Genomic DNA, 15,416 nt, shown 5'->3' on the forward strand with positions numbered 1-15,416 from the left:
CAGGGCTGGCAGACCCCATTTGCCCTCAGCAAGAGAAGCACAGCAATGTGGCTTGCTGTTTGTCTTTTTTAAAAGCTACCTCCCTTTCACACTGCAGAACATCTCCAGGAAAGCCACAGGTCATAGCAGTGCTTTTTTTCTCTGGTGCTTTCTGGTCTGTTCACAGCCAGGTGGTAAAAGTCTAAAATGAGGTTACTAGTTATCCTTTTGCACATAAATATTCCTAAAGCACTGTTAGGAAATGAGCAATCCTCTACCTGATTTCAGGACTTCAGCACTGTCAGTCAGTCAGTGTTAGCTACTTGAAGTTACACCACTAAAATTTTAGCAGCTCCAGAAGGTTTTCAGGTGTAGCATACAACATTTTGTAGCATACAAAATACAACATATTTTCCCCACAGAACTTTACCACATTTCCTGCACTTATACATGTAATCCCCCTGGTTTCCCCCTTGCCCAAAGCAGCACAATTAACAAGGTTTGGTGGCTGCTCTCACAATGTGCCCACAAAAAGGACTCTGTAAGCTCACACAGTCGCCTGCTTGGGGCCCCTGGAGCAGATCCATACTTTGAGTAAGAAGGGCATATCAGTTTTAAGAAAAAAGAGGTTTAGGGCAGCACAGTCCACCTTTTCCTCAGGGCAGACCCTTCTATTAAAGGCTGCTCCCAGAGAGCAGCTGAACACAGCAGAGGAGAGGGGTCAGTTAGATAAGTGACCACTGGATGTCACCACTGCTTTAGCCACAGACATCAAGGCAGCCTTGCACCTAAACAAAATGTCAGCAGGGACTACCAGGGAGTCAAATAAACTTACAGCACCTTGTTTTCACTACACAGAAGTTTATTATGAAAGTTAAACATACAACACAAAAAGTAGCAAAAGCAATCCTGTAGCTTAAGGCAACTCTTACAGGAGATGAATTCAAGAAAGATGATGCAACTTCAGTTTAAATAGAAATCATGAAAAATATCAAATTGCATCAATAACTTAAAATGCACTTTAAAAAGTCTGCACTAACCAGCAGAGGGTAAGGGCTGTGATCTTAATGCCAGCATTAAGATATGGAAAGCAGCAGAATGCTAAATGATGATAGGGAAAGTTCAGTATTTACATAGAGATAGCAACGTTAATATCTGATAGCGTCATTTCCTGTGTACTTATGGTTTAAAACCACTGTCTGAAACGTTAAGAAAAGCTTTTAAAATAAATCTTCAGACTATTCCATCAAAAATACACAGATGGCAGAGAAGATCCAAGGCCAGGGATGCGTGCGGATGCATGCGTGTGTCCCTTAAATAACTCTTTGCAGAAACACTTTAGAAAAATTATTTCTTTGGGGGAAGAAGAGCAAGAAGAATATGTGGCCACAGAGTGAAAAAGATTATCTTTCAGGTGAATCACATTTAAATTGAAGTATCAAAATATTTCTATTTGATGACATTCTCACAGTTTACAGTTAATGACATTTTTAAGTGAATGTTAAATATTCATATTATTAACATACAAAGATTCTCCTTCACATTGACATCTGCTTACATTTTTGCAAGACCTCTTTTGCATCAATTGTTTTGCCATTGTTAATGAGGAATGTATAATTGTCTTAATTATAGAATTTAATTAAGATTTAACTGTTCTAACCATATAGGGTTTCTACCTTTAAAATAATTCTTAAAATACTGGATTCAGATCCCTTATTTTAAAAAGGTATTTAAGTGACATTTTAATCAATCAGGCTGTACAGGAAGCACCACAATTTAACAAAGCCAAATGACATCACATTTCTAATCAATTTTCTTTAAATATTGGATGCAATGAAATCTTTGGAGCAAGTCCATTCACCATCACCCCAAATGAAACAAGATTTATTCATACATTAATTCATCCCAAATCTTACCCTGTTAGAAAATGCAATATATACTGCAACAGTCTTAATTTGCATAAGATTTAATAGAAGGGGCCTATGTGCAGTATGAGGCTCCTGCACACAAGCTCATCTCAGCTTTTCACCATTCAGCACAACTTTACAAAAAGCCTAAGATATAAAATATACTCAAAGCAGTTATCTTAAACACAATTTCATATATATCACCTTGGCAGCTGATCACTTTTGTTCCCAGTCTAAACGCTGTTGAATCTGATTGTGGAGTTGCAGTATCCCTTTGAAGAACTAGTTAAAAAAATCCCTGAATAAAACAGAAGCCAGCCTGCGACTTCCTCTGAGTTTCAGTAAAGCACTATATACAGGGTATAACAGCCACCCAAACTCACTTGGAACAGAATAAAATCTGAGACAGATAACGGGGTAGAATGCAATAATGCACGAGAATATACATTTTAAGGTTTTTATCATTTTAAAAGTGGAACCAATGAATTGTTAGCAGTTAAACGAATACTGCAACTGTAACGTTTACAAACCCACAAAGTTTGAAAACTGATTCCAACAGCTCTGATTCACTGGGTTTAGCTTGGAAATAATGCAAAATAATGTCAGCAGTTTTAATAAGGTCTTGCAAATTTAGAAAAAAAGAAAACTGAAAGAAAGATAAGAATGCATTATCTAAAATAAAGCAGGAACACAATAAGGACAATCAAAATTCCAAAAGCCCATATTAAAAAATTAAGCTTGGAATGCATTGGCTTCCAGCAGTTTACAAAAAAAAAAAACAAACAAAAAACAAAAAAAAAAACAAACAAAAAAAAAAACCAAACCAAAAAACCAAAAATTGTTCTAAATCTGTAATATCTTGACCTATTTTTAAGTGACAATTTTTATTACAGTTGAGAAAAATGGTTTTATAGCTGCATAAGTTTCCATTTCACTAAAATAGTGCCAACAAAAATAAGTTTGCATAGAAAAACAAAATTTCGAATTGCCACTGGCTACATGCTTAAAATGGGAAATGCAGGTATTGTAACATAAACATAGTGCAAACCATGGCAGTTCTGGTGACTTGGACCGCCGCAGGTCAGGAAACAGACCATAATATACCCAGTTCTCACAGTTTCTGGTCTTTTATTCAATCCTTTGCCAAGTAGAAGCAATGCATGTGTGCAGAGCCGGGGGACGCCGCTGCCGCTGGTTAACGTAGTTTGAGATCGTCGCCACTGCCCAGGTTGGAGCCAGGACTAGGGTCTTGCTGTCTTCTTGCCTGCATGAACAAACACACACTGAGGATCAGCAGCCAGGAAATGACCAGCTCTCTTATTCACTATATTAACACAACTAAGACCATAACCAATACAAGTTAAGCATACAACACAAAAAGTAGCAAAAGCAATCCTGTAGCTTAAGGCAACTCTTACAGGAGATGAATTCAAGAAAGATGATGCAACTTCAGTTTAAATAGAAATCATGAAAAATATCAAATTGCATCAATAACTTAAAATGCACTTTAAAGAGTCTGCACTAACCAGCAGAGAGGGTAAGGACTGTGATCTTAATGCCAGCATTAAGATATGGAAAGCAGCAGAACGCTAAATGATGATAGGGAAAGTTCAGTATTTACGTAGAGATAGCAACATTAATTGCAAAGAAACTTGACAATTTGAGCAGTGAGCAAAGCAATACTTTTTAACATCAAAATCATTCTTTTCCCCACAGTTCAGTTTGCCCCTCCCAGGCGGGCAGTGGGTCTGGCAGCCCCTGTCCCTGAGGGGCTCAGAGCCTGCTGTGCCTCCCCTCCCAGCCCAGAGGTCCCAGCAGGGACTGTGTGCTCATGCTCACACACGTGCACACTCACACTGCCAGGCTTCAAACATTGCTTCAGCTCCCACAATAGTTAGGCAAGAATTTTGTGTCTCTTCTTTCAAAAAAAAATTTCTTTCCTGTGAAATTCCCTTCTGTTAACCTTTTCTGTCAGTTTTAAGGAAAAAGGCTACAATATGAGATAGAATACATCACACCATTTCCAGATAATTTCATGAGGGAAACATTTACTTTAGCTTCCTCTAGAATCAAAAGGCTTATAGTAACACATAAGCACAATTTAATCCATAGATGGACACACATTTTAACACCTCATAAAAGCTGGGGTTTTACTGCTTTCTTCTTTGGTGCACCTGCAAAGTTAACAAACTGAGAAAACAGACATATGATTGCACCCCTGTATTAAAACAAAAGTAATGTAAGTTCTCCTTTAAATAAATTATTCTCTTAAACAGTTTGAGTTAATGACATTGTAAAGAGGCAATTAAGAATGGTCAGCAACAGTAAAAGACATGGCTATCTACTTTCTCTGCCTGTACACAGGTACAGCATACACAAATGCTGCAGGTAAATACTTTAAAACATTGATTTCCTTAAAATTTTAAAGCCTTACTTCGACTCTGAGAACATCTAATACATGCTAGCTGGTTTTTAGGATATTTTAGTAGCAGCACTTTAGAGTGAATAGCTGGCACCATGACCTGTCACTGCCACATGTCCCAGACAGTCTCAGGTCACATTCTCAGCTGGTGGAAGGTGTCACTACTCAGGCTTTATTCCGAGGGCCTCCACCAGCTGCAACAACCCGCCATATTCAGGGCTTTAAAAAATGCAAACCAGTGACAACTTCCCTGTTCTGAAATACTTTTCCTATGTTCCTGAAAGACTGGGGAACAGCCTTAACACAGGCACTGTGCCACTGAAACACCCTTCAAGCAGTTACCGTGTTGGCACCATCACACAGAGCTGTGACTAGCAAGGGCACGAGTGCTGCTCTTGGTGTTCCCTGGGCTCTGCTGAGCCCCACTTACTGACAGAGAGGAACCCTCCCCACAGCACAGCAGCTGCCCCAGCTCATCAGGTGCTGCTGCTGCTGCTCTCCCATTCCAAAGGGTGAGCAAGCACAGCCTGCTCACTCCAGACGCTCTGGCATGCACTGCTGACACCACTTTTTCCAACTTAGACCTTTCTTTCTTCACTTCTTCCTCCCTTATCCTTCTTGTCTGCCTAATTGTATGCTCCCAGTGCACTAGGTTAGCTGCATCCAGACAGAGAACTGCTGCTTCCTTCTCCTATTTAAAAGCCAATTTAAAGCTACATTTTCCTTTCATGGAAATGGTTCCTCTCTGATGCACATGGAGTTAATTCAATAAATCCCTCTAGTAATCAGCATGTTTCTAGAGCAGACAATCCCCTCCTGCACTCTCCTTAGTGTTCACCCTGCCACTATTGCTTTGGAAACACCTCCACTAACTTAAATATCACAATTGCTACCTACTACATTTATGTATTCAGTGTTGGCTGCACTTTAGATAATTAAGAGTGAGCCAATCTTTTTGCTCTGTTCTATCTGCACTAGTTGTACTCTGAAGGAACAATCTGCTTCTCCTGCTTGCAGAAGAAATCTGAAGGTGAGAACCAACACCACTGCTGGCGCACAAACCCACAGATTTCTCAGTAATCTTTCTGAGGAATCACACAAAAGCAAACTGCTCTAATCACCACACAGCACTGATGACTTTAAGTGTTTAAGGGTGTACTCCTTAAGGCCCTTGAACCAACTTCTGCACACTGTCCTCTTTGTAGAGATACAAAGTATTACAAGATGGCATTTAATTAAGCTTTTTACATTATTTCCAAAAGCCAAATCATTCAGCTTTGACTATCAAAATCACTGAAGGAAACCCCACACTTCCTTTTTCCTTCAACAGAAAAGTCAACTGTGCTGTAAATATTTTCTTCATATGAAATGGTTGTTCATCAAGTCTGAATAGATACTTCCAGGCTAATTTAAGAGTTGTACCAAGATTAACAAAACAGCAACAGTTCTACTTTGCATACCCTTCTATTGAACAGACTGTAACAAGATTTCTTCTGGTTTTACTGCTGCCTTTTTCCTCTAAAAGGAAATAAAGATATGCACTGTCTTTAACAATTACCAAACTCTTACTTCTACCAATTTTGCACTCGATAAACATTTTTACACTTAACTAGAAAAGACCAGCAAGTTAATTGCTGCTATACTACTGCTCTAAAAACAACAGTGCTTCTTCTTCAGAAAACAAATCACATGCACAGCAATTTTATTGTCAAATTTCAGTGAAGGCTCCAAGATATGAGCATATGGTTGCATTTATGCTTTGCTTAAAGTGGCCTTTTCTTTCAAAGCATATGAAGGAATTTGCATGATTTGTGACCTCATTGCTACTTGTAGAGTTTGCAGAAGCCACTAGTGAACAGCTACCAGATTTGCCCTTTCAAGTGATATGCAAAAGGCATTACAAATGACCCTCAAATATACCAAAACCAGTCATTACAATATCTTACAACAGTGTATGTGGATAAAGGCGTAATTTTGCAATTCAGTAAGTGGGAATTTACACAAGCAACTGCAACATGTTGGAATGACAGCTCTGACTCAGGAACCCTCCTTTCCTTGTGCTACTACTGTGCAAAAAGACAAATGTGTGAAGCAGGCTTGTTCTAGCAGTCACAGCCATTCTGCCAGGGCACAACGTGCTCAGTATACAGCAGCTACAACTGGGCTTCACAGGCTGAAAGAAAAATACTAAAATTAAAAGATGCTTGGTAAAGTCTAGAAAAATCACTTTGTACAAAGACAGGAAGCACACTGTGGAGCAAGAAGCACTGGGTGCTATTTTTGTCCACTGACAATTGGCAAAATATAACTTCCATAAGAAATGCCACGAGATCCTTAACACCCCCTTGCAGGAGGAGTGTGACTATCACACGAATGCCCTACACAAGTAGGGTAGTATCTGCTAGCTCTCAGTCTATTACAGGAAGCTAAAACTTCCCTTTTATAGACATAAACTAGCAATTTCCAGACTTCTCACCACTGGGGGTCCTATACTCCCCAGCATAGCTAATCAACCCTCTAAATTGCAGTTTTTGCTGTTATTTTTGAAATGCATATCTTTTGCTGCCACACAAAAGCAGCAGTATTACTCTCAGTGAATAATGGGCTCAGCCTCTCAAGGATTAAGGAGACTTGCTTCAATTAAGAAAGATGCATCTATCTTTGCCATTGGGAAATGGAATACACTGCTATGAGTCATGCTTAATGAGCCATGAGAAAACAGCAGTTATTCATCTTTTCTCTGTGTATTTCATTTTTTCAGTCAAACGTTGATTTTAAGTTTGAAGGAGCACTACCTCACATGTTCTTCATCTGTTATTTAGTGAAAGGGTAACAAATATTTACTTGTGAGAAACTTGTAATTAATACAGAGATCCCACCAGAGCTGCAATTATCCTAAAAATTAATGTATTTTAACCAACATTGCCAGTTTTCTTCCAAATACCCAGGAACAGAAGAGTTAACCTGATGGACACATCAGGAGTTTCAACACTGAAAAATACTTTGCACTCAGCTTTCAGAACATGAAGCCATGCAAATCTGCTGCTGCACAGAAGGAATTGTAACTGGCCACAAGCCATTGAAAACCTCTAACCCTGGAAAGGGTGTGATGACCAACTGAAAGAATTGCAGGAACGTATTTGGCAAAAAACCATTTCAAAGCCTCCTTTCAAATGCTACTCTAGACTTATTCATGCTGAACTCATAATGCTGGTACCATGGGGGCAATGACTGACAAAGCAGAGTTACTAACAAAAGCATCTTGACTTGAGAGTAAGCAACATAAAAAGTGTGCACCTCTGCTCTCTTTAACCTCTGATGTCTGAGCTTTTCCCAAGCCCAAATATAGGCTAAGGGGAATGGACTGAAAGTCCTAGCAAGAGTAAGATGCAGTAATATCTGTATCATATTATTTTTCTTCTCAATAAACTAGATAGCTTGGAATCATTAAATCAGTAAATTTCATCATTTACTTTACTGAACGAGAACCACATTGGAGGCTTTACATCTGTTACTGGGGCACAAAGGAAAAACAGATGGGCAATAAGGAAGGTGGCACATAAGCAGTTCCTCCAGCAGCCAAGACAGCCAGAACACATCCACCTCCTCCAGCCACTCAATCCTGCCCCATGCTGGAGCCTATTGTGCTTCCAACTGTGCCTACAGAACTCCTAAAACTGACTTTAAGAAAGCATCTCTAACCAGCCCCTTCCTGTGCATGTTCTGAGGCCTCAAACATACCTAAGGAAACCAACTCCTCTTACCACATGAGCTCATCAGGAAAAGATAATGCAGTCCCACTGTGTGGGTTACATGATATCTCTGAGAAAGCAGAACTGAGAAAGTTGGGAGCAAATTCAGTAAGGATGGACAGGGCTGCCATGAAGATGGCCCTCCCTTCCTACGAATGACTTAAAAAAAGCAGCAGGGAAAATTGGGACCTCTGAATGCCACACAGTGAAATGACAAATACAACCATACCCACTGCATTTACAACTTGGGACACTGGTGAAGAGGAGGGAAGGAAGAGGGAGCTAATTTGATGAAGGGCTGTCACAAAAAGAATAGCCAAAATAAAGTCTCTCCATGGACAACTCCACTGCAATTCTTTAATTGGATTCTGGCAGCTCTGTCCTGTTGAAACAGACAGAGCAAATGCATTATGTGCCTTGGCATCTGCCATCTATAATTTACTAAATAAGTGAAAAATCAGGCTATGCTATGAAAAACTAAACAGTGCACATTTGGATTCTCTTAGGACTTCCAACCTCCTGAAAAGGGATGAAAAAAAAAAAAAACAACCAACTAAACCTGAGAATACTTTGCAGATACTTTTTAGAAAAGTATAAAACCACAGGATAAAAACGACCCAAATGAAAAAAAAAAAAAAACAAAAAAACAAACCCAGCCCTGAAATAAAGAGAGCAATACTCAGAAAAATGACCAGTTACACCCAAGCTCACCTTTACATGAGTCCTGGTATCTGAGGCAGACCCACAGCAATGAGCTGAAAACTTTGAGTTGCTGGTTAGTAACAGCCTCTCCCATGGAGATGGGAACATGGTTCACAATGCTGGCCCTGCCTCCAGTAACCTTTACTGGACAGAAGGGCAGGAGAAACTCAGCCTTCAGAACTGGAGTCAGCAAAGCTGGGGCCCTACAGCACAGTGAGGCTGCCAACTGACACATCACAGAACTCCTCTGGTCACAGCTTGATGAAGCAGCCCATGTGCTCCCTACTCTCTGGGGGCCTTGCACAGAGATCTCAATCTTCACTTCTCAGAACTTCAGCCACAGCAGCACCACTACACACTGCATCCATGAGCCACTGGCAGCAGAGGGGATATGATCTTTACCACATTCCTAGCAGGCATAGCTATCAGCAGACTTCATGGCTTGGATCCAGTCTCTGCAGTTGCTTTGTTGGCTGCCCATAACATTCATTTTGCTATCAGCTCTCCTTTTCACTGAACCTGGGAAGGAGTAGCCTTGATCTTTCTTAATTATAATGTCAAGCACCACTTAAATTATGCAAATAATGGAAAACAGGCTCTCAAACTTGGCAAGAGATCTGGATGTTAGACTGAAGCAACTGAAGAACTATTAATGCCATGAATTCTATACCCAATGCTCTTTTTTATTCCTACTTCCATTCTGATTGTCTTTCAAGCTCACTGAAAGTCAAAATAAAACATTTTCCTGACAAAGGCCATTGATAAGAGTTATTTTGCACTTAACTTCCATCAAGACTTCATTTCAAACTACTACCTACTTCCTAGGAACAGACTGAAAACACACATGAACTGTGTTACCTGCAGAGCCTGCTCTCCCACAGGTTGTGAGAGAGCTGCAGAGCATGACCAGGCCAAGCAGCACAGCTGCTTCCTGACCCCCATGCACCCCCTCACCTGAAATCTTTGCAATGGCTGCCTCTTTGTTTAAAAGCTATTACAAAGGTAATGATTCTGCTGCCCCAAACTGGACCAAGGTCACTGCAAGCCAAGGAAGGAAAAGCACAGCAGGAATAGGTAGCTCTGAAGAGTTTTGAGTAGAGACTGAAATTTTTACTTTCATATTACAACTTCTTTTTCAAGGGGAAAAAAGCTTGAAGTGCTCCCTTTTAGAAAGCACTGTTTGAAAGCTGGTCTAAAGGTTATAAATTTATAATTAATATTGATTGCCTCCAGACAGTATTCCTCTGTTGCTCAGCCCCTTTCTAACCTTCATTGACTGAGAGAAGACGCTTATATTACAGAATTCCCTGATTTGCAAGATTGATCTCCTCTGTCCCACAGTCAGCATTGATTCTGTACAGCACAAATTGTTTTTCTGATCTATGCATTCTACAGCACTTTTGCACAAGCACCAGCTATTTAAGTTCTTGTGAAGCAAACCAGTCATAACTTAACTTGGAAAGAGGTGTTTGAGTGGGAGTGTGTTGCCTGGAGAGGTTCTGCAGTGCCACTCCAGTACAAGAAGGCCAGTTATGTTGTATCCATCCTGCATCTAAACAAATTATTTATGCTTGTGTACATACCAAGCACATACCAAGTCTACACTACCCACTGCATATGAAAAATCAACAGTTTGGGTTTCTTTCATATCCAAAAACCTGTGTGAAAGGTTATACTATTTTTCTATCATCATCAGTTTGGAGAGTACATATAATAAACACTAATTAAATTAATTCCAGATTAATAAGGAAAAAAACCCCTTAAAATCTGATGAGAATTTTTTTTAAAAAAAACCCTAGCCAAAATTAAAAACAAAAAAGTCCCCACATACTTATTGTAATACTATACTTTCTTCTGAAGCCAGTTGTATTTGAGAAAAATATAATTAGAGCATTTATTTACACTAGGAGTTTCATCTTAGAAAAAATTAAGAAAAGGAGAATAATCTCACTGTCTAGAACCTTGGGAAGAACATGAAAGTCAATCCTACTACTTTGTTTTCTTTCAACTGTAAACTGTTTACATTTCTGTAACAAAATCCTGTTTGTTTTTTAAGAGTTCCCAACTTCAGCAAAATTAAATGAAATGTATCTTGCCCATTTCAACTGGTAATTCCCAACAAACAAGAATAATATGTAAAAACCTAGGGCAGCACACATTTAAAATTTAGGTAAATTTTTACTCCAGCACTTTTTAAAGGGTGGGGTTGGTGGGGGTTTTTGGTGCTTTGTATTGAGAGGGATTGCTTCTGGAAGAAAAACAAGCTCCAAAATAGGGGTTTTTTTCAGCAAAATGGAGGTTTTTAAAATGGGAATTTCATGCAGTTTCCCAAAATGGCTCTGCTCAGCCATTAATGTAATTTATATTTAGCACAAGACCACAAACAGACAGATTGCTAGACTAGACTGTTTTAGGGAGAGCAAACCACTCCGTCTCTTTACTCACAGTGTTGCTAAAATAAAGAGCATGGCAGCAACACAGGAAAGGAACACAAAGTAGAAAAATATGACATTTCAAAAATACTTGAAGAAATTACATTGGAAGACTAAGAGCAGATCCAACCCATCCCCAAGTAAAGCCATGGGGACATCCTTAGCCAAGCTCTGGAGAGCACAGCTGGACAAACTGTGTACTCACACAGATCAGTGCAAGTCTGAAATTACAGTTGGTCTGTACAAAACAAACCTCCACAAAATACCCCCACCTGCACACAGCAACACACCAGAGGGCCTCTTCTCTTCCCCCACCCCTTGAAAATCCATCGCTTTGTGCCATCTGCTCCAGCAAAGAGCTGTCAGGAGGCACCTGCTTGCAGCTTTTCCACATTGAACGCGGGCCATTGCTTCCAATAAATTCTAATTTCACCAACTAGAGGCTCTTTAAATCTCCCCAAGCCATTCTGGACAGTGTAATACATTTTTGCATCATGCCACTATGCTAGAAGACTGAAAAACAAGCAAAAGCTCTTCCTGGAAATTCACGTCTAGACAGCAACTTCAGGGTAATTTCTGCAGAACACTTCTTGTCCTGACACTAACTCTGGTCATTCATACTGAAACCACAGCAGAGACACTCAGACTGACTCTCAACCACGACACAAGGAGATAAAGACATGAAAATTAAACATCTGCCTCACCAACGTCCCTTCAGTCTCCTTGCTCTTCTAGTTTGGCAAAGGGGAGCGTACAAATACTTCAAGTTCGTACACCTCATTTTTTAAACAATCTTTAAATGGGGATAAGGTCTTTCTTAATGTGTATTATTAAACATTCTGTCTCAGCATTCCAACATTTTTGTAGAAGTAAAAGTCATTGGGATATCTTATTAATTTTGAAGGCACTGAGAACACTCACTGACTTCAAAAGCATCTTTGAAACAAAAGAATCCTGGAGAGTGGGGCTGGATTTGCAGTATTTGATCTAACTGAGCTATACAAGTTGATATAAAAACTCAAAAGCATCTTGTATTCAAAACAAACTATGTTAAAAATGTAACAGAAGGCAGTTCAACTCAGAGGTGCTTAAAAACTTCAATGAAAATTCCTAAATCCACTCCCACCCTATTTACATCAGAGTGCTCTAATTGCACAAAAACATGATCACCTTTGAAAATTCAAGCATAATCCACCTCAGATGCCCTCAGATGCAAAGAATATGTTCATTAAAATAAAGATCTGGTGTGCTAAACTAGAATGGAAGGGATTCTATATGATGAAAAGATGGCAAACAAACCTCACAACACCCTGAAGAGGTTTTTGCTCTTTTTTTTTTTTTGGGGGGGGGGGGGGGGGGAAGAATTTTTTTAATTGGTTGGGAGTTTTTTAGGATACTTAAAAATGAAAATTAGCAAAGCGATAATTTCTAAATTTCTACTGCACTTGCAATTTTTTCCCCTTGCAAAATGTCACCCTTCTATAATCCAACTGTCACACACAAGACACTTTAAAATTGTTTTCAATGAGTTATCACTGACCACTCCTCTGTGGGGAGTTTTAAGTCTACAGACTTTGTTAAGTCTACAGAAAGACTTAGAATAGGCAATCTTTTCTACCCAGAAAACTGTATAAATAAATAATTAAATCTGATCATTTTCATATGCTGCCAGGCTTTGGATGGATAAATATTTCCAAAGAGCTGGCGCCTCTGTTTTGGGTAGGAGTGGGTGGAATATTGCAGGATTCCCCCTCCCTCCCCCAGAGAAGCAGAATCTGGTCTCTATTAAAGGCATTTCAACTGTAATTCTACTGTCAGAAATATCCTGATTTTCTACAGTGTTGCAATTCTTAAAACCATCATTAACACTGATGAGATCCTGTTCCACATCTGCCAATTCTGAGTTTTACTGTCCATGCCAAGCATGGCAGAAAAGAAAAATCTAAAACCTTCTTTAGGATGAAAGCTGTATAGAAATCATATTAAAATGATCACAAGGAAAGTATCTTCATTTGTGTGTAGCATAACATACATAAGAATTTACTGAGCACACTTAGAACTGGCCTTTCCCATATAAAAGCCTTCAAGTATCTCTGTAGTGAAACCAAAGATACTGCTGGCCCCACTGAAATTACAGAAACAGAACATAAGGCAGTCTGGATTAAGGTTTCTGCAGCTGTCAGCAATGCAATCATCAGAAGGGTGCCACTGACAAACTGCATTTCCAAGCTGACTGAGCACGTCAGTATCAGAAAATTCAATACAGGCCACAAATACAACAAACACAGGAATGCACTTTTATGCACCACTTTCTATTGAGAATTGGGTACAAGGATCATGAACACCAAGTGCTTACTGATTAAAGTTCATTTGATTCTGCCCAAATGCTGCCTTAGATTGAAAAGAAGGGTAACAATGAATGATTTGGAAATCTGATTCCTCTTTAGGAATGCATTGTAAGTTTATTTCTGCTCTCTACCATCTCATCCCAAAAGATCCTGATTTTTATGCAGTTGAGAGTAAAAAAGCTTGTCTGTAAACATTCCAGATATATCTTCAGGACATCTTACCCCAAACACAGGAACAAAAACTGAAATGCAAAAACCAATTATAGACCTATGAGTACTGGAGGAAAAAAATCTGTTGGTTAGACATATCGAAGAGGTACAGCAAAATAAACAGGAAAGTATGTAAAACAACATATTACAATTATTAAAGATTTGCATTTGACATCACAAATTTGAAACAACGTTTGATAATACTTTTCATTTTACTTAAACATATTTCAAGTCAGTAATTTTTTCTTTTCTTCCTTTCTGTAGGTGATCTGTACCAGTGCTTTAGAGCTGGGACAACAGCTATTGTTGCTTCAAGAGAAAATGGGTAATAAGGACATCACTTAATAGCAACTGCCTTCTGTCTTATTGAAAGCAAGCGTTTTCAGAAGTTGTTGAATCCAGCTCCTGCAGACAGCCAAGAATGTTGCTTTTTGTGTCTCAGTGTCATGAGTTTTGAAGTCTGTCATGAAGCCCCAGATGCTCAATATTACCTCCATCTCACTGTTAATTGAAATAGTGTTTTTGCACAGCCTAGCTGCAAGTAAATATTTTCTACACTTGGAGGAAAATTAAAGTGCCTTAGAACTCCAAAAATTATTTCAGGAAGCCTCATTCTTTTTTAACCTTCAGCATGCACATGGCTTCTCTGTAATAAGAGGAGTGGGGATGAAGGGCACAGTGCAAGGAGAATATATCAAGAAAAGTTTTAAGTACATCGAGGTCAAAGACATAAGATTGGACCTAAAGTTCCTACTATGTTGTTAACAGCAAAGCAGGATGGCACAGGTCTTCATGAACAGCTTAAAGCTAATTCTACCTTCCTTCTGAAGTGAACTTACAAGCAGGTTGTAGCTATGCTGGGACAGAATTATTCAGGCAATCCAGCAGCTGCTCCAAGAATCCAGCGGTAGCAGGGCCTCCAAGGCAAGGATTTTACCTTTGTTACAGCTGACATCTGACCTGGCTGCAGCAGTGTTTGCAAGGAGACACACTCCAGCCACTTCAAAGAGAGATATTATCCTCTGTGCCTATCTGTTCCCTCTCATTCTCATGCTCAATGCCTTCCAGTTGTAGTTGGAAGGGAAGAAAGTCTGTCTGATCATCCCAATTATCCAAAAGAATGCCAAAAGAAAAGTAGCTTAGCAATAGCAATAATCAAATTTTCTAAAAACCATAGAACCAGCAGATTGATCATATTTGATTACAGTTAAGTCAAGTTCTACTGATGAAGCAGGAACAGCATTAGTAAGGGAAAGAAATTCAAAGCCTTTCTGTGTTCTCCCTATTCTCTCCTGACCTGCAGCCTGCCTTAACTTGCCAACTCCCCTTATGTATTATTACTTGTCCTCTTACAGCTCTCGCCTTTCTGACATCTCAGAGCAGCTGGTTTCCATTCCCTTTCCTGGCTCTTCTTTTCTCAATCCCAGTAATTTCTGCTTTCATCAAGAAAGAACAAGATTCAAGACCGTGGGGCCCTGAAGAAACAAAGAACAAAACAGGGAAACTAAACCAGTGAAAAAAAGGAATGAGACTTCCCACCAGTAAGAAAAAGGTGAGAAGACAATAAAACTAGCCTGTACAAGAAAGCAGACTGTTACATCTGATTAAACTGGGGGGTAATTTTTCCCAAAACATGGGATAACAAGCTCCAAAATTCTGCCCCT

At 39.4% G+C, this 15,416-nt stretch overlaps 1 protein-coding gene across 2 annotated transcripts in view; it reads right to left on the reverse strand.

The window, feature by feature from the left end:
• Positions 1-820: 820 nt before the first annotated feature.
• Positions 821-15,416, reverse strand: part of CBFB (core-binding factor subunit beta) — a 37,942-nt gene continuing 23,346 nt past the window's right edge. For both annotated transcript variants that reach the window (XM_059857183.1, XM_059857182.1), the window contains exon 6: positions 821-3,150. In XM_059857183.1, coding sequence (XP_059713166.1) covers positions 3,082-3,150 — 69 coding nt within the window. In that variant the 3' untranslated portion in view covers positions 821-3,081. The remainder of the gene's footprint in view (positions 3,151-15,416) is intronic.

The sequence above is a fragment of the Haemorhous mexicanus genome, chromosome 12 (genome assembly GCF_027477595.1).
Source record: "Haemorhous mexicanus isolate bHaeMex1 chromosome 12, bHaeMex1.pri, whole genome shotgun sequence".
In the NCBI taxonomy this organism is placed as follows: domain Eukaryota; kingdom Metazoa; phylum Chordata; class Aves; order Passeriformes; family Fringillidae; genus Haemorhous; species Haemorhous mexicanus.